The 26463-nt window shown below is 37.5% G+C and overlaps 1 protein-coding gene across 1 annotated transcript in view; it reads left to right on the top strand.

Moving 5' to 3' along the window:
- Positions 1-26463, top strand: part of LOC116904494 (histone-lysine N-methyltransferase 2C) — a 162713-nt gene that overhangs the window by 65976 nt on the left and 70274 nt on the right. The window contains exons 11-24 of the mRNA XM_032907291.1: positions 469-623; positions 1122-1235; positions 2006-2083; positions 3290-3993; positions 13278-13394; positions 16038-16139; positions 16309-16413; positions 17874-18055; positions 18194-18358; positions 19301-19410; positions 20046-20111; positions 21207-21419; positions 22429-22557; positions 25052-25171. Of these exons, the coding sequence (XP_032763182.1) occupies positions 469-623; positions 1122-1235; positions 2006-2083; positions 3290-3993; positions 13278-13394; positions 16038-16139; positions 16309-16413; positions 17874-18055; positions 18194-18358; positions 19301-19410; positions 20046-20111; positions 21207-21419; positions 22429-22557; positions 25052-25171 (2360 nt within the window). The remainder of the gene's footprint in view (positions 1-468; positions 624-1121; positions 1236-2005; positions 2084-3289; positions 3994-13277; positions 13395-16037; positions 16140-16308; positions 16414-17873; positions 18056-18193; positions 18359-19300; positions 19411-20045; positions 20112-21206; positions 21420-22428; positions 22558-25051; positions 25172-26463) is intronic.

The raw sequence follows: 26463 nt of genomic DNA, 5'->3' as shown, positions 1-26463 counted from the left end.
GGCGGTGGGGGAGCCAGAGATTCACTGTGGCCTAGATCTTGCTGTGTAGACCAAGCTGGCCTCAGACTCTCAGAGTTCTTCCATCGTCTGCATCTCAAGTGTTGGGATTAAAGGCATGCTTTACAACACTCAGAAAATAATAATAATTAATAATAATAGTAATAATAATAATAAATAGACAGAAGATAAGAAAGGGAAGATCAGAAATGAGCACTGGGAGAAAAATCCAAGAGAAGGTATTTTAAAAATAAGGAAGGAAAAATATGTCAATGTTACTATAATTATGTCCATACATGTCATCTTCTTTTTGAAACTTTTTGGCTGTTTCTAATCCATATAACCATCTTTTTCTTATCTTTAATCTCATCTTAACCATTCTCTTTTTTTAAGCAATTAACTTCACCCCTCCCCAGGTAGTAATTTGGCTTTAAATTAGAGGCTTTTATTTAAATATACTTATCACTGCAGATGGGTTCACTTAGAATGTGACAAACCAACTGATCAGGAATTGGATTCTCAGCTCAAAGAAGAATACATCTGCATGTACTGTAAACACTTAGGAGCTGAGATAGATCCCTTACATCCAGGGAATGAAGTGGAGATGCCTGAATTTCTACCCACAGGTAAAAATTGTGTGCCCGTGCGTGCGTGCGTGCGTGTGTTTAAAGCAGTATGTTTATTATTACATTTTACTTCCTTTTATGACAAAAGTTTTGTATCAAACCTCATTGTATTTTTAATTTCACAAAACTCTCCTTCCTCTTTTGTTTTTTGTATTTGAAACAGTCTCACTGTGTGGTCCATGTTAATCTTGACCTCATTAACCTCCAGTGTTAGCATTCACATGTTTGGATCATAAATGGGTACTACCACAGCTTCAGGTGTAATCACCACACTGAAAACCTGTGAAGCTTGTTTTAAATATTCACAAACTCAAACTTGTAATGCTTTATAATGTCACATTTTTAAAACATAAAAATGCTTCTGATTAACAAGGTAAAATCTGAAGAAAAACTGTGCATTGCTGGTGATAATTTGCCATTAAAGTAAGAGCACAGTTTTTGGTTTCAAAAGCAAAAAACCTACTCTGAGGTGAAAAGAATTGATCATTTTCTGCTCAGATGATTCCAGTGGAATGGAAATTGAAGGCACTGAAGATGAAGTGGTGTTTCTGGAGCAGACAGTTAATGAAGATGTCAGTGGTCACCAGTCCCCTCCTGGAATTGTTCCAGATGGTAAGACTATAGAACGTTGAAGAAAGTAGGTAGCATGTAAACTTCTTGGAAATTGTTTAAAGACGGGCCTTTAAGGCCTGGCAGTGTGGCTCAGTAGTAGAAAGGGCACTCAGGAAAAATCATCTTTGGCATAACTATATTTATAGTTCAGGTGTAATCTAGTCTTGTTGATAAATATGTACTTTGTTTGGGGACCAAGTAATTGTCATTAAAAAGCAGTCCATTGTATTCTTATAATTGTGAACTAAATTTATTGCAGATTATGAGATATTTCTTGCAGAGATAATGGAAATTTTATCATATCAAGTTACCTCCATATTGCTATTGAGATGTTCCAATAAGTTTTTGCAGTATTGATAATAGCTTTACTGAACTTGCATAATTAGGAAAATTTCATATTCATGGAAATTGCTACGAGCTGTTCTAAACTTTTCTTTTTGTGGATGAAGCTTTATGTTAAGTTACATACTCTGAATGAATACATAGAGTTTTTCAAGATTTTAAATGTCCACATTTCATAATTCATTAAAATTAATGCTTTATACAGAGTTAGCTGGAGAAAATAAGTTATATTAGATCTGTAGTGCATAAACAAAGACCCCAATTGCATCTTTGTGTACAGTGACTAATATAATAACAACTTGTTTTGTGCTCATTTTGGAAAATGACATTTTATGGTAAAGCTCATATTCATTTACTATATAGACAGCAGCATTAGAGAGATGTTGACTTCTTACTTAAATGTTCCATACTATGTTATTTGTTGCTAGCAGTTCAAGTTTACACTGAAGAGCCCCAGAAAAGTGATCCACTAGAAAGCCCTGACACAGTTGGTCTCATTACTTCTGGTAAGATATATGTTCAAATTGTCTCATGTAATTGGATTACAAGTTGCCAAGTAATTTTTTTCAACTAGAATGACAGTGAACACCTTGTGGATTTGGACTTATGGTGGTTGCACACGGTTACTGTAACAGATCTGTTACTTGACGTTTTTCTTTTATGCTCCTTCATAGCCTTTCATCATAGCAGGAATGAAAAGTGAGGGTTCGTGTTAGTATCAGACCATATATTTTAATCATTGATTTCAAAATAATAAATGAAGAATTTAGTGTCTTCATTGATACAGCTTCAATGGCACTTTAAATAAATGTCTGTTTAAAAGTTCTATGTGGTAGAGACACTTGAGCCTCATGCCAATTGAGACTTCTAACATTTCTGCTGTGTAAGACCAGGCTAAAGTTTGTTCATGTTTATTTGTGTTTTGAGACAGGGTTTACTCTGTAGCCTCGGCTGCTCTAGAGCTTACTATGTAGGCCACATTGGCCTTGAACTCTTAAGAGATTTGTTTGTTTTTGTCTCCCAAGTGCAAGATTAAAGACACGTGACACCACAATCAGCTTTAGTGAATCAGCATTCTGATTTAAAGTTTACCACTCACACATACTTTAGTGTTTGACATATCAATAGAATAGTCAAGACTAGTTTTTAAGATAGTGGTTGTGAGGATAAACAAGGATTATGATCCAGGATGTGTCTTGTATAGGTTAGCATATGTGGGTAATAATCAAAGGAATCATCAGTGTGGCTAGAAAACCTATCAGAAGCCAGATGCAGTGTCACCACTGTGTCTGCATTGTATCTTTATGTTCTAAAGTAGTTTCCCTTCTAAAAGTCTGCACTTAGTATCTATCACTGATTTTTCTTTTTAACTAGCTATAAAAAGTTTAACGTTACACACATAATTTTTAGTCTGTAGCTACTTAAATTATAAATGTGTTATAAGGGTATCATAGAAATATACTAGCAGTCGAATCTCTTGTTTTTGTTTTGTTTTTAACGAGACATTACTTACTTTAAGACTTACTTACTAAGTCATGTTTTTAAAAGGCCAACAATTTATTTTAAATCACAAATCATTTGGAATTTTTGCTTTAATTACTTCAACAATTTTGTTTCTTGAGTACCTTCAAAGTTAATAGTTAATCCTGTTTATGGTTAGACATTTTACAGTTTGCGTGTGAGTTAATGTCAACCTTTTCTAAATTTTGTAGAATCATCTGACAATAAAACGAATCCTGATTTGGCAAATGAGATTTCTCATGAAGTTGATACTGAAAAAACGGAAATGCTTTATAAAGAGGGGCTTGTTTGTGAGGAAGATCAAAGTGAGGACAGAATGGAAGTGACAGAAAACATTGAAGTCCTTCCACACCAAACCATTGTGCCGCAAGAGGAACTGCTGCCCTCCGAGGGCTCTGAGGTGGCACCCGAGGAGCCAAGCCCTTCAGGGTCAGCTGTGGAGCCTGCTGCACCAGAAGCCTTAGTGTCCCCACACAGTGAAAGTCCCTTATCTCGTAAGGGACCGTTGGTGATAGAAAGAGTACAAGAAGAAATGGAACAGAAGGAAAATTCTGAATTCCCCACTGGGTGTGAGGATTTTGAAATGACTCTTGCTGTTGACGGTTGTGTCAAAGATAGTTCATGCCAAGGAGACAGATCAGCTGAGTTACCAGCTGAGGAAGAGTCACCATTCTCATCAGGAACTGACCTGAACAAGGCGGACGTGTCTTCCTCCTCCACACTTCGTTCCGACTTGCCTTCATGCGACATGCTGCACGGTTACCCTTCAGCTTTCACCTCTGCTGCTGGAAGCATCATGCCAACAACATACATCTCTGTCACTCCAAAAATTGGCATGGGCAAACCAGCTATTACCAAAAGAAAATTTTCTCCCGGTAGACCCCGGTCCAAACAGGTAGGGTGATGTTAACGATGACAGAAAAGATGCTGTAACGTCATTTAAAATGGGAAGGATAGATTTAGCTTTTGTTGAGAAGGCAGCTTTTCATCCATAGAACTCAGGTTTAATGAATGATTCTGTTTTGGGAAGTTATTTTTTAAAAAAATTGCTCTTAACTGAGAATATAATTTATTAAACTCCAGGATATAAAATTATGATCTATTCGATTATAGTATCTATAGAAAACACTTTTAAAGATGTTTTTAGTTCCAAAGTAATCTTAGAATTTTCAAAACACAATGTAAGATTATGTATATAGTAATAACAATTTATTTCCCTGTAATATTATTTATTGTTCATATATATATTATATTAACTGCACAAAATGGAAATTTTATGTTGAACAGTTTCTCATTTTGATGTGTGTTTCTGTATATAAATGCTGTCTTTTTTGTAAAATTACTTTCAAGATAGGATTTATTTTAGTATTTTTTTGATGAAACAGTCGTAAAATGTGCTGCTATTCTACAACATGTAAGGGGCACACCTCTTGCATGTGTTGGGTGGGCACTCTGACCTGAAAATGCACACTGTGTGCCTCCAGAGGTCTCCCCATGAGACTCAGGCCCCCTGTGGATTGGCCATCCTACTCTGATCCTTGCCAGTGCTGGGATTCTAAGCTACTTCTCTTTGTTTGTCTTTGTCATTGTTCTTAAGTAACATAGATTCTATATTTTAGGTGTGAATTACAGTTTTTTCTAAGTAGATTAAAATGAGACTTGGGGACTGGAGAGAGATGGCTCAGTGGTTAAGAACACTGTCTGGGGTTGGGGATTTAGCTCAGTGGTAGAGCGCTTGCCTAGGAAACATAAGGCCCTGGGTTGGTCCCCAGCTCGAAAAAAAAAACCAACCAAAAAAAAAAAAAAAAAAAAAACACTGTCTGTTCTTCCCGAGGTCCTGAGTTCAAATCCCAGCAACCACAGCTCACAAGCATCTATAATGAGATCAGATGCCCTCTTCTGTTGTGTCTGAAGACAGCTACAGTGTACTTAAATATAATAAATAAATCTTGAAAATAAAGTGAGACTAAATACTAAAATTAAGCTTATAATGCTCAGAATTTTATATTATTCTACACAATGGCTGCTTTCTGATGTCAAACAGTAGGGATGAGTTTAGTTTGTAGTATTTGCTTGCAATTTTAAGTCTTATGATTTAAATTGCTTCCAGTAATTATTTAACTTTTCAATAGTGGTACTATATTAATATTAAACAATTAACTTCAGAGCTGTAAAGACACTATAAAAAAAAACCTGTTTTAGTAGACTGATATGTCTCCTGAATAAATCCTATGTATTTTTTATTCTCTAAAGTTAAATTACACCAAAGGCAAAGGGACTAGCTCTTTGGGAAAGACATTTTCATTGAACTATAGTACTTCAAACAGTAGTGTGTGTCTTTCTCTGTTGTGTATTTTAGGGCAGCGGGTGCCAGTGATCAAACTCAGGGCACCGTGCTCGGTGCATCACCGTGTGTGTGTGTGTGTGTGTGTGTGTGTGTGTGTGTGTGTGTGTGTGTGTGTCTGTCTGTCTGTCTGTCTGTCTGTCTGACTGACTGTCTGTCTGACTGACTGTCTGTCTGTCTCCCTTAAATGTGTTTTTTGACATTTGGCTTCTGCTATTCCATGAGGCTTTTTTTTTTTTGTGTTCACAAACCACTTCCTTCCCCTCCCATCTTCTTGTTGTTTGTAAACGTTTGCTGTATTACTTACATAAAGTTACTTATGTAGTTCTCTATCTCAACAAAAGTTAGAGAAAGAAATTTTAACTTCCCATTCACTTTTGGTTCCTATGGTTTTGCATCCTATTAAGCTACTGCATTATAAATGTTTTGGGATGAAGTCTTGCCCATGTTGACCTGTAACTCCTTATATTCCAACGTTAACCTCAAGATTGATGGGACTACAGGTGTGAATCTCTACCCTAGGCTAAGTAAAACAGCCTCCAAGGCTCAACTTTAACCTTAGACTTGGAAGTGAAGTCCTGCATTAGAGTGGAGGCTTCGCTTTCTTTTCCTCTGCTGCTTCGTTTGTTTGCTTGTTTTGTAATGTGTTGTGCAGAAACTTGGGGAAAGCCTTTTTAAAAGCGGTGGGAAGTAGGATGGAAAAAGGTTTTAATTGGTCAAATCCCCATTTTGTTTTCCTTTCAGCCTCTTTTTCCTGTTTCACAGTCCATAGTTCTTTCTTGTCTGTTTTTTCTTTTCTTTTTTTAAAGTTGCTTTAAAACTTTAAAGTTTTTTTAAAGTTCAGAATCTTTCTATATAGCCATAGCTGCTCCTGAGCTTAAGATTGTCATCCTGTCCTGCCTCTGCTTCCTGAGTACTGGGGTTGCAGGCATGTACCACCACTTGTCTGTTCTAGTATAAATTCTGAAATAACAGGAATCTTAAAAAGTGTATGTGTTGTGTATATAAAGTGTATGTGTTGCATGTATAAAGTGCATGTGTTGTGTGTATAAAGTGTATATGTTGCGTGTATAAAGTATGTGTTGCGTGTATACATATAAAGACCTTTGTGGTGCTGAGCTGAAGGTGCATGCAGACTAGAATCACCAAACCTTTTGTTTCCTTGTTCTGGTTCTAAAGCTATTCCCTCAATCTTGACTAAATGAGCCATAAGTGTACTCAGAAACTATTGAATAGCAAAGTGGGGACTTTACTCTTAACAGTGCCTTCTTGATCACAATCAGGTCTACCTTCTTAATCTGAATTGAGCTTTATTGTCCTTTCTTTGAAGCAGGATCTCATACTGCTTGGTCTGGAGTGCACTTTGTAGATCAGGCTGGCCTCCAACTCATAGATCCTTCTGCATCTACCTTCCCAGTGTAGAATTCAAGGCTGTGCTACTGCCATGAAGTGACACCCTCTCTCGGTGTTCACTCCTTGAGACTCCTGACGACAGTACTGACTCACTGTATTTTTTTCTCTTCTTTTGCTTTCTTCCCTTCCCTTTCTGGAGGAAAGGAGATACTTTAAAGCCTAGCTTGGCCTCAAACTTGGAGTAATCTTGTCTTACTTTTTTAGCCTCCTAAAGCTGGGGTTAGATTTTTGACTTTAAATAGAAAGCTGGCTGTAACAGCCTCTCCACTTATCATTATTGTCCCCTTGTTTCTGTCCTGCAGCCCTGGGGCACCTACAGTATATACTTATGTTTCCATACTCTCTAACCAGTTCAGTCTCTGTTGCACAATAGTCATAGATTAGATTTCAAAGCAGCTTGGCTCTACATAGCTCTTCTCAACTTTCAGTTTTTTGATGTTTTATATTAGGACTCTTGTTCTTAATTCTAGTTGTAGATAGCTTACCATTGTATTGTGCATTAGCATCTTTTGGAGGTATGGAAATCCATGATTTGAGACAACTGGATGAGCTTAGTGTGTTTGAAAGTACAGTGCAATGTTTATTGATGAATTATTACATGCCCACAAGCACACAAAAATATAAGGAAGAGAAAAATAGTCCTTAGCAGTTGTTGACACAATAGAGAACAAAAATAGAGGAAACCCCATAACTTGTCCTTGTGCTTACAGTGCAGACCAGGTAACCGCAGTAGATGCCAATAGGCAGAGTTTAGTGCAGTGGGCAGCTAGCCTCTTCTGGTGCTTTATGTGCCTTCTTGTTCCTCAAAACTGGGACCTACAGGATGATGTACTGTTAATTTTGACAATTAACAACAGTATTTCAGTTTTAAGTTCTAAAAGATATATTAGGTATTTTTCCTTGCCAAAATATATACATGTAACCATGATTTTTCTTTTTGCCTTTTAAAATTGAATATAATCTTTATTCTTGTGCCCTATATTAATACACCTATTAAAATTCATTAGGCAACTATCAAGCTTTTATTATATAAATTCTTCATAGCAGCCAAGTAGTTTCCTTATTCCTTAATGACATCCAGATTTTCTTGCTTTCGAAAGCTCTTTAAGTTGTTCATCCATGTTATATGAAATGTAAATACTTTTTGAAACGGGATACAATTTTGGCATCAAAGCTAACCTAAATTATGATGAATAAAACATAATCACCAGAAAATTCTTATTTCTGAAAAAAATTTAACACTATTTTTATCTTAGAGTGTTACTTTTTATGGTAATTTGTAGTATATATTTCACATTAAAAGATCAAAAGGAACTTGAGGTGTGCGTTAAGGAACTATCCTTAGTGAAAGGCGGTGGGAGTAGTGAGGACTTGGCTGAGTCACAGCTTGCCTCTACTTCTCTACTACTAGATAGAATGACAGGGTGCAGAGCCTTTCAGTGATGCGGCTAGAGAAGCCAGTGAGGAAGACTGGCTCACTCATGGTGCTGGGGGAAGGCCTTCTGACAAGGACATACCCAAGGTCTTACCTGAAGGGTTAGAAGCAATCATCAGTTTTTAAAAGACTGGAAGGAGGGAGTAACTGTGTCAGTCGAGCCCAGAATGTTCATAGTACAGTATGTTAGAAGGGCACTAAGGAAGCCAGGGCAGGAAGAATGCACAGATGGGGAAAACAAATATGGTGTTGGCAGAAGGAAACAGCTAGGTTTGCCTTTTAAGTGAATTGAAGCACAATCAGAGGGTTCCTTATTAGGTGAGATTTATATTTCTTAGAATGACTCTAGCTGCTGAATGAAAGTCTTGAGACTCTAAAGGGGTGGAAGGAAGTAGAAATACCTGACTGTTAGAGCAGGTGGCATACAAGACAATGGCAGGCAGGACTTGGATGCTGGCAGTGGAAGTGCTGATGGGGGTGTAATGGCTAGAGACACATGAGATCAATTCTGAGTTAGGTGATGATTTGAGTGGGGGAAGGGTTGATAGAAAACAGACCAGAAGGGCAGAGACCAGAGGACTAGATGCCACTATAAAAAAGAGAAAGTTTAGCAAACAAACTAACTGTGGGAGAGATTTTAGATGTGTGTTAGTTACTTTTCTATTGTTTTGAGAAGACACATGACCAAGGCAATTTATAGAAGAAAGGCTTATAGTCTCAGTGGGTTAGAATCCCTGAACCTCATAGTTGGGAACATGAGAGCAGTCAGGCAGGCATGGCACTGAGGTAGTAGCTCACATCTTAATCCACAAGCTGAGTCAGAGAGAGCATACTGGGAATGGTGCAGATCTTTTGAAAATCCAAACCCCAGGGACACTCCTCCTCCAGTGGCACACCTCCTTCTCCAAGGTCATTTTTCGTAGTCCTTCCCAAGCACTTTAGCCAACTGGATACCATGTGCTCAGACATAAGTCTGTGGGCCTGCAGGAGCCATTCTCATGCAAACTTCCATAGAGGGTGGGTTTGTTTGTTTGTTTGTTTTTAATAAGGTGGATGTATTAAGGAGCTGGAAAAAAATTAAATACTTCCTTGGAGATGTTAGAAAGAATTAGAAGTAGAAACTGACTGTAGAACTGTTTCCAATATGACATTTCAAACTTTCACTCTAAGTACTGTTTAGGATTTGTGCTCAGCTCTTAGGAAGCTTTAGTAGTCAATGAGTACAGCTTGCATAGGAAATGGAGAGAGATAATCATGGAGGGAGGTGTGCTATCACCACCAGATTAGTAGAACTGTCTTGAGTAGAATGAAACTAGAGAATGAACTTTGGGTAACAGGTAGGTTACTGTGGCCCCTTGACTAATGCAGGGATGGAGGCACAGACACAGATGCCATGGGAAGGGCTGTAGTAGCAGCAGTGGTTGGCTGGGATGTGCTGAGAAGTTATTTCCTTGTTAACTGAGCTGGGTAAAGTGTGCTTAGTCAGGGAGGAGATGGCAACGTCAGACATGCAAGACAATAGAACAGCAAGTGGCTGGCGACCGGTGCCTGGCCTTGACACAAGTGGCTGCTTAGTTTGAGTTAGAAGTACCATTAGTTTTTCCTTTGTGTTTCTTATTTTTTATTCTCTCTCTAAACTTCATTAACTGTCTCTTCATTGCAAATTGGTGGTCATGCTCTTATTTTTGGTTATTTAAATTGCTGATTGCATTTTTGTTATTACTGGTATTTTTAATAGTTTGATAATATTCCAGAAACATGGTAAGTACAATATTCTTGTTTTAAGATTTTGTCATTTAATTGGTAAAAATAATCATACAAATACTTACATTGCCATATTTAAAAACAGGGTCTTTGTTTGACATTTCTCCTGTTGAAAACCGTTACCTTGGTGGAGTAGACATTGTTCTCGCTCTTCAGTAGCTTCATCAGATTAGCTGAGATTGCTCAGTTTGCTTACTTGGAAGTGAAATGCTTCTTTTTATTTTAACCAATGAGACACTGGTTCTTATATATCAGGTTCCGTAGTCATTTTAATTTGCAAATTTAGGACAATTTGCTTTAATAGATCTCTTAACTATTCAAATTAATTCCTTGGGTATACTTACTCTTAAGGTGTCATTCCCATCAATAAAAATCATCCGACGTGCACACACTCATCTGAGCATGTATTTAGTCTGCTGATTGAGTGTTTACACTAATGCATATAACACTCTCTAAGGTTGTCCCTTTCCCTGCTTTAGTGTAGACATACTTGTTAGATCAGTCCAATCCCTGAATGGTTTCTTCTAGTGTTAATTCCTAGACTGACTGACTTTTACGTTGATTTTTGTACTGTAATTATAGTTCATGAGTCATGCTATATAAACCTTGATTTTTATTTTACTTTACTGTATGATATTTGTATTTGAATATTCTATATAAATTAAACCTGCAAACCTTTGAGTTAAAGTCACTTTAGGTGATAAGTTTATCTTCCCAAACTTAAAGCAATTTGTCCTAATTTTCCATACGTTTGCATTTGCTTTTGCTGCTCTAAAGTTCCTTAGTTGCTGCTTTGGTCTTTTATGTTGCTGAGTTTTATACATCTATTTTCTCACCTGCCGTATCCTAGGGGGCTTGGAGTAACCATAATACAGTGAGCCCACCCTCCTGGTCCCCAGACATTGCAGAAGGCCGGGAAATTTTTAAACCCAGGCAGCTTTCTGGCAGTGCCATTTGGAGCATCAAAGTGGTAAATAAAATTGCATTTACATTCATGTATCATTTCTTTCTGGTTTGTTTTGTTCAATTGGATGTTAAGAATTAAACCTTTCTAGATTTAGCTTCCAGGGCCACTTTTTTAATCTCAAAAATTGCTTTATAACATTTTTCACTTTAAGACTTACAATGAAGAAGAAATTAAATTGTATTATTTAAAGATTAATGCCTCTCTGAATAACTTTCTTTTGTTGTTTTAAGTATTTCTTTGAAGGGGAATTCTTGTCACATAGAACAAGGTGTAATTCGAGACTTGCTGATTTTTGATATTATACATTGAATCAATTCCAGACAGAGGAACTGTACTCAGTGTCAGGAAGCTTCACCTCGTGTCACACCCGGGTCATTCCCATGATAAAGAGCTGATGATGCTCTCTCAGCTCTTGATGTTAAGTAGTGTGATATCATTTGAAGCAGAAAAAGTTCAAAAAATAACCATCTCAAAAGTCAAGATACTGTATTGACTAAAGAAGGTGATCTCCCCTATCCTTGCCATTTAACTGTTTCTAGAAGGAGCTGTTTAGGTTAGACAGTGAGATTCCGGAGACTTGGAGAGCACATTTCCTTAATTTCTATTAAAACTGCATGGGCACATCCATGCTTATCCAGATAACTGTAATCATCCAAGGCAATGTGGCATAATTTTAGTTAATTCATTTTAATTTGTTGATTAATTAGATTATGTAGCCTAGTCTGGACTTGAATTCCATTCAAATCCTTGTGCCTGAGACTCCCAAGTGCTGGGATTACAGCCATTTGTCACCATACCATATTTAAGAGGACAAACCATGATTTTTAAAAATGCTTTTGTAGCAAGTGCGGCCAATTTTCACTTGATTTTAGTTGTACCAATGGGTGTTAGGGAAATGAACTGGGAGATCAGTGTCATCCTACTTTTTAATTTAACTCTTCCTGCCATAAGCCACCCTTTCATTCCTATTGAAAACAGCTTGTCTGGTGCAGTCCTACCCTGTCTATCCTTTGTTCAGAGCCAAGGCCTCTCAAGGGGCCTAAAGAACAGGGTGAGAGTACAGACAGAGGCAGCTTGGAGCAGGAAAGGGTTTGTACTGAAGGGGACAGCACACGTCCCTTCCCTTTGTCCCTCTGATGTCTCAGTCTCCTAACGTAAACATAGTGCTTTGACCCTGAGCCTGTTCTGCTCGGTAGGAAATGGGTTCAGTTTAGGAAGTAGATGAAGGCCATCAGGCAAAAATGTGGCATACTTTTTCATCTAAGGAACAAAGAAAAAAAAATTTTCCCTGACTTCTTCTAAGTCAGTTTTTAAGATGCTTCTAAGGTGCAAGTTTTTTCCAGCCAGTAATACATAATTCTGAATGTGACCAAGGTTGGGTCAGGGTTCTAAAGTTGGTTGTTGCCGACAGCTTAAGACCTCAGGGAATTTAACATCTTTTCCTTAAGGACTTTTTCTCATGCTAGTGAAGATAGAGATAAGTTACTTCCGTTTCAGACATTATTTTTAAGGTTCATTATTTGCCTTTGTGCCCATTTTATTAAGATCTTTAAGATTTTAAATACTGTGTTAAAATGAGTTAATGTTCAATTCATATGAGATCTATTGAATAATAAAGGATACTGATTACATTTTCATGATATGAAGAACAGCACTTTACAGTAGCAAAAAGAAACTTTGCTGCCTTGTAATATTTTAGAATAGTGACTAAAAACCAAGGATGTGGGCCATGTGCTAGCTGAGTGACCTTGAAGCAGTCACTGACACTTTTTACCCTAAAGTGGAGACACCTATGGTTTGTTGAGGGGAAATATTGCTCAGGTCAGTGCACACTAATGCCTGGTAGCTGCTTCCCTCGTCTCCGAGAAGGTAGTTTTTCTTGATACCTACACCTACTTTGTACTGAAGAGAGTCTGTGTGTGTTAATGTCTGTATAAGGATAGTGACTCCAGACACCTAGAGTAGACATGAAGGGAGTCAGAAATAGTGCTGAGGCCTGCTTGGTAGGAAGCACTCAGCATCACAGAGGGAGCACTGATTGATTCTAAAGCTTTAAGTTGTTTTATTTTTATTTTTAAGTTATGGGTACAAATATAGAAGATAGAAATAGTCTGGTCTATTAGTATGTATCGTCTAATTCTATAAAAAGGTAAATATTTGTGTAACGTTTAATACAGTGTTTTATTTCACTGACATCTGGATTTAAAATTCTCCTGGGCTTTTATGAAATGTTAACTTCTCTGTTATGCTATGCAGGGCCGAGGGTCTGGATTTCCGGGGAAGCGGAGGCCTCGTGGTGCTGGGCTGTCAGGGCGAGGCGGCAGAGGCAGATCTAAACTAAAAAGTGGACTCGGAGCTGTTGTGTTACCTGGGGTGAGAGTCTGTTCTTCTTATTCCCATAGCAACCAGTGGTGATTGATGCTCTCATTTACAACAAGTTGTTTCCACCCTAAGATCCAGGGTAGTCTCGTCCCTTCACACTCCACTGTCTGTGCTGGATAAAGTTGCTTTACTTTGGAAGTCTGCCCAGGTCTTTGTCTTCCGATTTATTATCCTTCTTTTTTCCTTTCTTCTTTGACATCTTTTATGCCAACCCTTACAAGGATGAATTTTTAGTGTATTTTCCTTTTAATTAAAAATATACTGTTGTTGAATTCCTTTTTAAAAGCTGCATTTATTTCGTTTCACATATATATGAGTATTTTTCTGTTTGTATGTGCACCGCATGTGTGCCTGGCACCCTGGAAGTCAGAATGAAGACACCTCATGGAACTGCACTTGCTGTGAGCCATGTGACATGACTGCTGGGAACTGCAAGAGTAATGTGATACATACTCTTGTGTGCTGAGCCACCATGTGTTCAGCCCCCGCTTGTTTTTTATTTTATTAAATTTGCTTTATTATAAGACCTATAAAAAAACAAACTGAAAAATGTTGTAGATGAGTACAGATTTCAGCCATGGCCAAGATTTTATGACTATTTTGGATTGAGAAGTACTGGTCGACGAGGTTTCCTTTAAATGTGCATTGAAAGATGAATGTGATTTGGCTGTGCTTTTGCAGTATAAACCCAACGTTCAGGAGGCAGAGGCAGAGGCAGACAGATTCTGAGTTGGCCTCATCTACACAGAGAGTTCCAGCACAGCCAAAGCTGGAGAGAGCAGAGAAACAGCAAGAGAAGAAAAAAATTTTTTATAAATATTGACAAATATTTTATTAGAACCTTTATTATTTAACTGAAATTCTGGTTTTTTTTTTTTTTTTGTTTTGTTTCTAAAATGCAATGTTAAGTTCAAAAAGCACAAAAATCACCCAATTTTACTACTAACCAGAAGCAAGAAAACTGGGATTCTGGTCCTTTGTGTTTTATATGAAGTAAATTGAAAACTGATTTATTTCTGGGCATTGTGGCTCATACCTTTAATGATAGTACCTGAGAGACCTCAAGCATGTGAATTTCTTTCTGGTCTATTAGATTTTTTTCAAAGTGAGGTCCAGGATAGCAGGGACTACAGAGTAGGATCCTGTCTCAAAACAGTCAGACTCAGAATAGACTTATCGAGACAAAATTGGTATAGGTACAGAGATTTGTTACATATTCATGCACACTTTAATAAGCCCTCGAAACCACATTACAATTAAGGTAGTGAAGAAATTCAGTTCTTCCAGCCTTCCCAGGATTCTCTGAAGTCCTTTGGTTCCCAGCTTCTCTTCTAGCCCTTCTCTTCAAGCATGTCTGCTCTGAGTTTCTTGTGGAACATGCCTATAATCTTAACACTTGGGACTGATACAAGTTGATACCAGTTCATAGTTTAAATGCTTCGGAGGTCATGCCTCAAGGTTAAATACTAGGTTGGTTAATGGTTTCCCCTGTAGCTGTAGTCATCAGGAGTTGTTACGACTTTAAATTGCTGTTAATTGTGCCAAGACCTGACATCACATTACTACTGTTGCTTAAGTCTCATTTAAATCGAAAATGTTACCCTTATATATTAGTAGCTAATTTTAGCCATTTGTCAATAAAATTATTTTATTATTTATGTTCTGACCTTGACTATAACATGTTCAGTGTTCTAGTTTTTATAAGGGAAGAGGATCATATTTTAGAGTTTTTGTATTGGGCTCCAGGTTCCCTCTTACTGCATCTAAGTCAGAGCTTTTGTGTGGTCCCGGTGTCAGCTGATGCCTAGTTGGTTTGGTGAAACATACATAATCAAGGTCAGAAATGACCACTCCTGATTGGTAATTATTCTGCTAACACTGACATTTCGATAAACTAATGATAATAATATTCTAAAGTAGTGCCATTTAATAGCAGTGAGTAGGAACCACATATGCAATTTAAAACTCTGACTACATTTAAAAAGTTATAGTGAACTAAGAAAGTTAATTTTAATGTGCCTTATGACTCCTATATTTGAATCATTACCATTTCCCCATGTAATACATACAAGTTTGATAACCAGCTATTTTTATGTTCTTCTGAGTCTGGTACTGAGTCTTTGATGACTTCTATGTGTATCATAGTATATCCTGGTTTCAACTGATCACATTGCTGTTCTCAAGTGGCACTAAAAGGGATATGCAGATATTTACATATGCTATAATTTTTATAATTTTTTTGATTAGAATTTCTGGATAATTAAGTATTACGATAGACAGACTTTAGGGTTCTCATTTGTCCTTATCTGTGGCACTTGTACATCTAAAGTAATCACTGTGTGAATTAAAAAACTTATCATAACTAATAATTTTTGGAGATAGGGACTTGCTACGTAGCCAGACTAGCCTCAAACTTACCAGCCTCCTGCCTCAGGTTTCTTAGAGCAAAGATTATACATGACACCACCATGCTTGACTATGAGTGAAAGTATTTCTCAATTAATGTTATGTAGAATTGTTAGTTTGGACATGGACAAAATTGTGTTTGGGTAGAATTTTCAGTTACTGCTTAACCAAAGTAAATACTACGAGTGAGTAACGTAGTTTGATGTTTGGTGTTTCTGCTTTTTGTAGGTGTCTGCTGCAGATATTTCATCAAATAAAGATGAAGAAGAAAACTCTATGCACAATACAGTTGTTTTATTTTCTAGTAGTGACAAGTTCACTTTGCATCAGGTTTGAACTTAACCTTCCATTTTTTAATTCTCCATTTTCATCTCCCATCTGCTTAGATATCATCCTGTTAGGCTATATTACTATGTTAATTAAGAATATATTTTTAAATTCTGTGTAATCTTAGCATTATCTGCAATTTAAAATAGCTTTACATGTTATTAATTTTCAGGATATGTGTGTAGTTTGTGGCAGTTTTGGCCAAGGAGAAGAAGGAAGACTACTTGCCTGTTCACAGTGTGGTCAGTGTTACCATCCATATTGTGTCAGTATTAAGGTAAATGTGCTTAAGTTAAATGAGTTAACAAAGTATTTTTAATAATTTATTCAGTTTATGTGCATGTGTGTCTTTGAGCGTCCCTGTGTGTCCCTGTATGTGTGCGCGTGCGCAAGTGTGTGTGTGTGTGTGTGTGTGTGTGTGTGTGTGTGTGTGTGTCCATACATGCATGCATGTGGATGTCTGGAAGTCAGAGGGTAATTGCAGGAGTTGGTTCTCTTCTAGCATTTATGTGGATCTTGGGGATCACCTTAGGTCACCAGGCTTTGTACCAAGGACCTTTAGCCTTCAAGCCATATCCCCAGTCCCAGCAAAGGCATTTTAAATTTTTATTTTGTTTTAGCAGTAATACGGTTGTCTCAGTTCTTAAAACTAATTATCTGTTATATATAATATGACAATATTTAAATCAAGCGTTTGCTGCTATTATGTTTATGTAGCAGTATTTAGTACTTTAAATACTGTTTTTAACTGTTTGTTACCTGAATAAATTAGTTCCTAAAAATCTGTGGTCTTGATTTATGCAATGTATCCTGGCATTGTATTGAAAAGGCATTAAAATGTAGATATTTACTCTTAGAACAATTTATCCCATGACTGTTCACTCAGAGGTTGTCAGTTTACTTCCTCTGTTCTTCCTTGACCACAGAACAGCCAGTGGCTGTAGTCATAAATTTGTATGACTGTCCATGTCTAGCCTACATTTAGATTCCTCATCTCTTCCTCACAAGCATTTTCTCCTTACATCTAAAAAACAAAGCAAGTACTATTTTCAATACAAAATGAAAACATTTAAATCCTAAATTTATTTAACGCTAGTTTTAAAAAAGTCATACATGCATAAAATAAATTATTTCTTCACTGTGTCCTCATATTCAAAATGTGTTGAGATTTGACTCCGGAAACCTATTGAAGCATATCAGATATGATTCCCTTCAAGATGTGATTAGTAAACTCTTATGAACTCAGTGATTTTTAATATAACCATCTCTCTTGACTACTATGGTAGCAGTTTTTTGGAGGAAAATTAAGATTTAGAGACATCAGCAAGAACTTCTGTGGATTTCTTTTAACTTAACCAACAATTTCTATTTTCATCTAAACTAATTGAAGTTATATATTAAGAATATAAAGTGGGGGTTGGAGAGATGGCTCAGTGGTTAAGAGCACTGACTGCTCTTCTAGAGGTCCTGAGTTCAATTCCCAGCAACCACAAATGGTTCACAACCATCTATAATGTGAAGCACTTTCAATGCTTGTGTTGTTGATCAGGTGGGCTCCTAAATGTATGCAGATGAGCCTGTCCCAGTGAGTATTTGAGCATAGTAATGTTTACCTGCTCCTTTTCTTCATGTGTGTATATAAACACAGGGTAATTCATGCAGTGTCCTAGTAAAACAAAAGTGATTTCTAAGTTCAATACATAAAGCAATCACATGGATTTCATTTTCTTTTTCCAGATCACTAAAGTGGTTCTTAGCAAAGGTTGGAGATGTCTTGAGTGCACTGTGTGTGAGGCCTGTGGGAAGGCAACTGACCCTGGAAGACTCTTGCTGTGTGATGACTGTGACATAAGCTATCATACCTACTGCCTAGACCCTCCATTGCAGACAGTTCCCAAAGGAGGCTGGAAATGCAAATGGTACCCTAGCTCTCATGTTACTTTGTCAGTCTTTCAAATTCTGAACTTCTGCTCTCATTCTGCTATTGTTGCTTCTCTAATTTTTACACATTAACATGAAAATAAACTTGATACTTTTGTGGGGGCTTTGGATTTCAGGTGTGTTTGGTGCAGACACTGTGGAGCAACATCTGCAGGCTTGAGATGTGAATGGCAAAACAATTACACACAGTGTGCTCCGTGTGCCAGCCTGTCCTCCTGCCCAGTCTGCTGTCGGAACTACAGAGAAGAGGACCTCATTCTTCAGTGTAGACAGTGTGATAGGTACTGGGCCCTGAATCTTTAGCTTTTTTCTCAAATGTAGTAAAAGAACTTAGAAAAGTATTTTCCTTGATCATAAATGTAGGAAACAAAACTTTGCTTTCTAGATTTTTAGTCCATTAGAAGCTTCCAGACTACTTTACTACTTTAAAAATTTCAATTTTAGACCCTTCAGGTTTTCAACGGGGGAAGGGAGGGTCTTTTGATGGTTTATCAGTTTCTTAAAATTAGGTGCACAGTTAGTATTTGCATATATGCATTTTCATGTGAGAATTTCTGAATCTTTTGGTAGATTCTAAAAATGCTCTCTCTACATACACTCTTCTTTTTCCTCACCATTTCCCCTCTAAAAGTCCAGATTCCGATGTTCCTAACTAGTATGTGTACCTTCAAAATGCAGACTGCTTCCTTTGTTTTTTCTGTACTGTTAGCAGTTTAGCACTGAATGTACAGTGTTAGCTTTAATTCTTTGGTGGTACAGTTTTGTTTCTGAATAAGGTAGTTTCTGTAGCACTAGCGACACATTTCTCTAAAGTAAGGTCCTCTTTACTTGACATGCAGCGTATCGGTTCCTAGTTAGATGCAGCAAGGTGGCCCACTTACATACACACAACGCCATCTGTGGTCTTCTATATTCTTGCCTGACCTGACTTGCTTCATTGCTATCTTCGTCTTTCAGCTTTTGATCACTATTGGATATTGTCCTCCTAACAGCATGCTTGTGCTTTCTCCTTACTTAGTGTTTATTCTCATTCCTTTTTCTTAATCTCTCAGAACAAGGAAGGATCTTGTGGGTTAATAGTCATAGTTTTGGGAGAAGGGGGACATTTGAGACTTAGGGCTTTAGGTTTGCGGACTGTCAACTCCTGTTGTGATTTTAAAAAGAGTTCAGTTTCTAGCATGCTCACTTCTTTTAAATGTGTAAACGTGTTTTGTTTTTTTTAGGTGGATGCATGCAGTTTGTCAAAACTTAAATACTGAGGAGGAAGTGGAAAATGTAGCAGACATTGGTTTTGACTGTAGCATGTGCAGACCCTATATGCCTGTGTCAAATGGTAAGAGAGTAACATAGGCCATGAGGTCATGCTGCTCTGCAGCTCCTTGACTTGAGAAATAGAAATTGTTTTGTACTTAATATACTTCCTATGCAAACTTTATTAAGATGTTGTATATTGAAAAAGTGAGCATATGCAAATTAGATGTAAAATAAATTTGCTCTCAAGGCTTAACCTCTTGGATTATTATACCCAGAAATCCCCCATTCAGTCTCTGTGGTTTTCTTCTCTATGCTCCTTGTTTTGTTCTTGTTTTGGAAGCTAAGCATAATAGTGGGCACCAGTAATTTCAGCGCTTGGAGAGGTTGAGGCTGCAGGATTTTGAGGCTGACTACTTTGTATTACATGGTGTATACCAGGCCAGGCCCAGCTACATAGTGAGACCTTGTCTTAAAACTCAGTTGAAAATTAATTCATGAAATAATGCCTTTGAAAAACTAAAAGCTGCCTTTGGGATTGGGATGGAGGACATGGGTATAGTATTTGATTGGCATATACAAGCTCCCCCCCCCAAGAATTAATATCTTATAGTATTCACACACTTGTTGAATGATATGTGTATAGCCACTGAAATTTTAATCCTGTGTAAGTCTCTTTTTCTCAGACATTTCCTGATTGGTTCTTTTTCTGTTCAGTGCCTTCCTCAGACTGCTGCGGCTCTTCTCTTGTGGCACAGATCGTCACAAACGTAAAAGAGCTAGGTAAAATTGAAAACACAAATATTTAATTCTTAAATAACTGACTCGATGCTTAAATGAAATTAAGTGAATTGTCTGATGTTAGTTTCAAGAATTAATGTATGATATGCTCATATTATCCCATTTTGATGAAATAGTATTCCTATAAATTTCCAAAAATAATCAGTGTAATAGCTCTTTGGATTAAGTGTTAGTATCATGCTTGCCTTTGCTTCAGCTGGTATTGTGTTTGCTTAGTTGTCAGTAAGGAGATAAAGAGAGATTGGTAATGTAAGAACCCATTTAGTATTAATTAATATCTTGCAATTTTGTTTTGTTCATAACTTGGAATGGTAAGATGGCATTTTTATGATAGATTTATCCTTTAACCAGTATTATATTTTGAAAATATTTCTGATATAAAACATTTGGATTATATTGAAATTGTTTTTATAAACAAGTTTTCACATTTAAAGGTTGATAAATATCTTACTAGTATTTTAAGCTAGCATACATCATGGGTTTGAATACATGTACATCATTGTACTTAAGGGTGCAGGTTTTTACAGTGTCTGCCACTTTTAGTAGGTGGTCACAGTGATACTGGTTTTGCAAATGGGCTTCTGAAGTACATTTGTTTCTCTTAAATTTTGGTCTTCACTAGAGAAACCTTATTACGTGAGTGGTTGGTAGCACCTGTAGCTCTAGGGTCTTCTTCCTACCATAAGTAACCATAAGTCATGGAAGCCGGGGATCTTCTTCCTACCATAAGTAACCATAAGTCATGGAAGCCGGGGATCTTCTTCCTACCATAAGTAACCATAAGTCATGGAAGCCAGGGGTCTTCTTCCTACCATAAGTAACCATAAGTCATGGAAGCCGGGGGTCTTTCAGAGAGCCCACCCCCTTTCTTTGTTAGCATACATTCTGCCTGTAGTCCTAAAAAGTTATCAGTGTTTTCATTGTTACTGAACATCTTCAGTTTGTGCATTTTGTGGGTAATTGCTGAGTAGATCTATAATTGTATCTTTTTGCCATGTAGATTTTAGAATATTAATAAACTTATCACTCAGGTTAAAATGAAAGCTTCAATGTATGTCCTTGGGTTTGTAATCTTAGACCCACCTAAGACCTACACCCAGGACGGTGTGTGTCTGACCGAGTCAGGGATGAGTCAGCTACAGAGCCTCACAGTCACAGCTCCCAGGAGAAAACGCACAAAACCAAAACTGAAATTGAAGATTATAAATCAGAATAGTGTGGCTGTCCTTCAGACCCCTCCAGATATCCAGTCAGAACACTCAAGAGATGGAGAAATGGACGATAGTCGAGGTAAAGCTTCTTAATTTTCCTTGGACACACATGCAAGGGTCAGTGTATGAGATAACTCCTGGTGGCACATGTTTGTTAAGGGTTTGTCACATTGCTTACAGTAGCTGCTGTGGGATACTTCTCTGAAACATGTCCTTAGATGTGGGTGCATGTTTCCTTGTATGGGATTACTTTGTCTTTGAAGTCTCTAAGAGCATTATGTTTCTGAAGTTTATGAGAAAGGTCATTCAGAGCGATTTACTTGCTTATTTTTCAGCATAAGCCCTCCTCTAAACTTTGTAAATTGGTAATTTATAAATATTTTCTTGATCAGAACAGAATAGACTTTTCTATCTGAAATCGTGAAATAACCAAGAATTTTAATAGCAACATTAAATATAACACAAATTATCTTTGTTTATTTCCAAGATAATTACATTTGATGTTTTTATGTTGGAGTGATTATTTTCATTTGACTGAGAAATAAAACCATAATCATTTTCCAATCATATTTTATCATTTGGAGGTATTTTTTAAATGCATACTGTATGACAAAATTTGAACTCTTATCAGTAGACAAACTAGATAAATCCTGGCTCTTAATTCTTGATGTTAAACACAAAGACTGATGGGTATTCTTTTGTGCTCTTTTTTTCCTCTTTCTTTACCTCCCCCCACCTGGGTTTCTCTCTGTAGCCCTGGCAGCCCAGGAAGTAGTTCTGTAGTGCTGGCTTTGAACTCAGAGATTTGCCTGCCTCTGCCTGGGATCAAAGGCATGGGTCACCACCATGGGTCTGCTTCTTTTTTTTTTAAAAAAAAAATTATGTCACACTCCCTAGGAACACAACACATACAGCACGATCCCCACCCCTCCTTTGGGCACCCACCATTTTCTCTTTACTTCTCAGCCGCTCTAGGTGTTGACAGTTAGAATGGCTTGGTGACATTTTACTTTGCTTTCATTTTTGTAGTTTAAGTTTTCTGTGTTTGATAGAATATACAGTTTCATCTATATATTTATATTCTCTAGAAGGAGAACTTATGGATTGTGATGGGAAATCTGAATCTAGTCCTGAGCGGGAAGCTGGAGATGATGAAACTAAGGGAATAGAAGGAACAGATGGCATAAAGAAGAGGAAAAGAAAACCATATAGACCTGGTATAGAGTTCATCAACTACTCTCCCTCCCCCTCCCTCCCTCCCTCCCTCCCTCCTCCCTCCCTCCCTCCCTCCCTCCCTCCCTCCTTCCCTCCTTCTCTTCCTCCTGCCACTGAAATGTATATTGGTGTTTTGCTTTGCCTAGTGTTCACAGAGGCCATAAAAAGTTGTCAGGTACCCTGGAAATATAGTTAAAAATAGTTGTGAGCCACCATGTGGGTGCTGGGAATTGTCACGGTCCTTCGGAAGAGCAGCCAGGGTTCTTAGTTGCTGAGCATCTCTCTCTAGGCCTGGAGGTAGATATTTCAGTATAACAAAACTCAGCTAATTTACCAATAATAGCAATTGCATCAACAATAATGATGACTTATAATTGGGACTATGTTTAGCATCCTACATGGAACTGATGGATCCTTTATATTGAAAATATCACAATAATAAATCATTATCCCAGATGTTAACCATTTATTAAACATGTTACTTAGTTGTTTTTTTATTTATGTTCAGCTTTTAAAGCAGTTCATGTATTTTCTTCATCAGTCACATTAAAAATTGAACATAAGTACTTCTCTTTATCAATTCTCTTTTAAGCATTCATTCTTGAGTAGTTTTATATTTTTATTTCAGTAATTATGTAGACTCAAAGGTGAACAAACAAGGTTCTTCTGCCTTATTGAATTTGTAGTGCAGTTGATACCATTAACTTCTCAATTATTTTTAGTTCATTTTTATTAATTTGCATGTGTGTGAGCTTACATGAGCTATGTGCACCATATAAATCTGGGAATCCAGGGAATCTAAGAGGGTACCAGAGATTCCAAAACCGGAGTTAGAAAGAATTGTAAAATGCAGTGTAGGTGCTGGGAACCAAACCCAAGTCCTCTCCAAGAATAGTAAGGTTTTTAACCCCTGACCAATCTCTCTACCTCTAAGTCTTTCTTCTCCAATGTATTTCATTGGCAGGGGGAAAAGAGCTGTTTTGGTTTTTCATTACTTTAAAAAAAAGATATTGAGATGTCTCATCAGAAGTTTGAGGCCATTTGTTAATGTCTGTTTTCAGCCCTGAAGCATTAGATTAATGCACTCTCTGTCAGGCCTTTCAGTGGCACCTTCCTTATGCATGGGCCACATCTATCCTAGCAAGTGATTTCATGTCTTTTTAGTTATTGTGATTCCAAGTATTCTTATGTTTTTAGATAGAGTATATTTATTTTAGAACATCATCTGTCTAAACTGCTTTATCTGTCACATGTGGGTGACATCCACATCCATTTATTTGGGGGCAAGAGAAAGCACTTTTACTGGACAAGAAGATCATGACAAAAGCTGATGGGATTTTAGCGCTGTGCACTGTTGAAGTCGTACTTTGCTTAGACTTAGGATGTGGAGAAGTGCTATGTATTTACCTGTTGGACGGAGAAATGAACCACAAGACTGAAGAGTAAATAACGTTGAGTTGTTAGAATCCTGTGTTTCTAGCTACAGAGCTTCATGTGTCATGTGACTTCTTGCCTTTCGTACATGGGAAACCTAGGCAGGACCCCTGAAGTCATGGATCAATGAGGGTCAGCATATTTCAGTTCACTTTTCACCTGCACGCACACTGGTCTGTTGTGCTGTTCTCAGGAAGTATAACAATGATTATGGAAGGGGAAACAGATGCATCAGTTCCTTAATATTCAAGCTCTATTTTTTATTTAGTATTTATTTTGATCTTGTCTAGAACAGGAAATGCAAGTACTTCTTTCTGCATACTGGCAAGTTGTAGTTAGTTCATGTTTGATGTAAGTGATCATTTTTACTTACAACCTCCTCAAAAATGCAGATTTAAGACTGAAGGGATTGCTCAGCAGGTAAAGCACTTGCCATGGAAGCACAGGACTAAGCAAAGTTTGGGTTCTCAGTGCCCATGTAAAACCTTGGTGGGCCACCAAGTACTATAATCCATTTATTCAGGAGTCAGAGACAACGGTTCCTGTTATAACTCACATAAATGTACATAAGCACACACATACACATAAATAAAAATGACATGGAAATTTTTAGAGGAACTTAATATTCCTGATATCAATTTGAATTCTCTGGGTTAAAGTGAAATACTCCACTGTGCTGTATAAGATAGTGAGATCAAGGAGAAGATCCAGTGTGAGCGTGTGAGCTTCTGGCCTCTGCGCCCCCCCCCCCTCGCCCCGAACATGAACATAGACACAGAGACAGACAGACAGACAGACAGACAGACAGACACACACACACACACACACACACACACACACACACACACACACACACACCCCATGTATATGCACGTATGCCCTTGCACAAAGACGCAGGCATGCATATCATATACTCACACATATGCAAGAAAAGAGATTATTAATTATATTAAACAAACAACTGAATTTTGAGCCAATTTAGCTGTTAAAGACAAAAGTTATTCTTTGTACTATAGAATTCTAGAATTATTTGTCACTTTGTGCACTTCCTGTTTTATGTAGGTATTGGTGGATTTATGGTACGGCAAAGAAGTCGGACAGGACAAGGAAAAGCCAAAAGATCTGTGGTCAGAAAAGATTCTTCAGGCTCTATTTCTGAGCAGTTATCTAGCAGAGACGATGGTATGTGCCGATTTTCTTTGGTGTAACTCCTTGGGATTAATGCTCTGTTGGAACGAGCAGTCGCTGAAATGTGACTGCTATGCAACACTGTGGCTTCAATCTAATACTATAGTCTTTTGAGGTTTTTGTTTTTGTTTGTTTTGCATTTGTTGGGAGGGAAGGGTGGAGGGAGGGAGTGTGGGAGGGAGAAAGAGAGATAGGGTCTAGTCTTAGAGTTCAGGCTAGTGGCCGTTTCGCTGCATGAGCCATGGCTTCCTCGGCCTCCCCAGTGCTGCACTCATGGGCACACATGCCATTCCCCCGTTTCCTTTCATTGCTCCATGCTAAGCTCACATTCTGTGATGGTCTGTACTCCTCACCTTGACATTTTAAGGCTTTACTGCTTCCTCTGTTAAATGCTTCCTGTGCTGAATTGGAAGAGTAAAAGAATCAACTCATTCAGTTGTATCAGATAACACTCTGCCTCACTGTACCTGCCTTAGTGACCTAATATACAATTTCAACTTAGAGGCTATTTAATTGACCAACAAATCTTAACAAGGATTATATTTTATTAATGCATTGATAGATTTTGTTACCCTTGCTTAAGAAAGCAAGGCCTTTAATTCTGCCTCTCAGGAGGCAGACACAGGTGGATTTCTGAGTTCAAGGCCAGCCTGGTTTATGGAGGGAGTTTTAGGACAGTCACAGCTACATAGAAGAAGACGAAGCCTGTCTTGAAAAACCAGAACTACGAAGTCCTCCAGCGTGTGTAAGACCCATGCCTTCAAAAGTCTTTAGCCTCAGAACATAGCAAGCCTTCAAAACACTCTTCCTTTGCAATTTTTTTTTGAAACCTTAATGTGCTCAAACTACCTTTTATATTTAGGAAAACTTTGGATTTGACCTAATATGGATTTAGGAATGCATAATTAAAGAATTTTTCTGTTTTTAATATTTAGAAAAAGTCTTAGACTTGTTTTTTATTTCAGTATTTTCATTTATGTCTAGTAAAACTAAAGCAAATTCATTTGTTGAATTTTTTTATTTCAAATATTGTTTCTTACCCATCTGTTATGTTTTTGATGTTTAATTATTTTATATTCATATTAGACTTCTTGTGTTCAGTTATCTTTTATTTCTTCGTGTAGTTGGGTTGGAATAGAAATTTTTTAAGCCTTTGCCCACTCTGGCATCCGCTTTATTATTTAATCATCTACTAGTTGGAAGGCACACATCATTTGCTTATTTAATTATTTCTCCTCCAGAAGGTCCTTTTGGGGACGGCCTTATTTTCTGTTTAGATTTTTTTC

The sequence above is a fragment of the Rattus rattus genome, chromosome 6, assembly GCF_011064425.1.
Source record: "Rattus rattus isolate New Zealand chromosome 6, Rrattus_CSIRO_v1, whole genome shotgun sequence".
NCBI lineage: Eukaryota > Metazoa > Chordata > Mammalia > Rodentia > Muridae > Rattus > Rattus rattus.
This window is presented reverse-complemented; position numbering and strand designations above follow the sequence as displayed.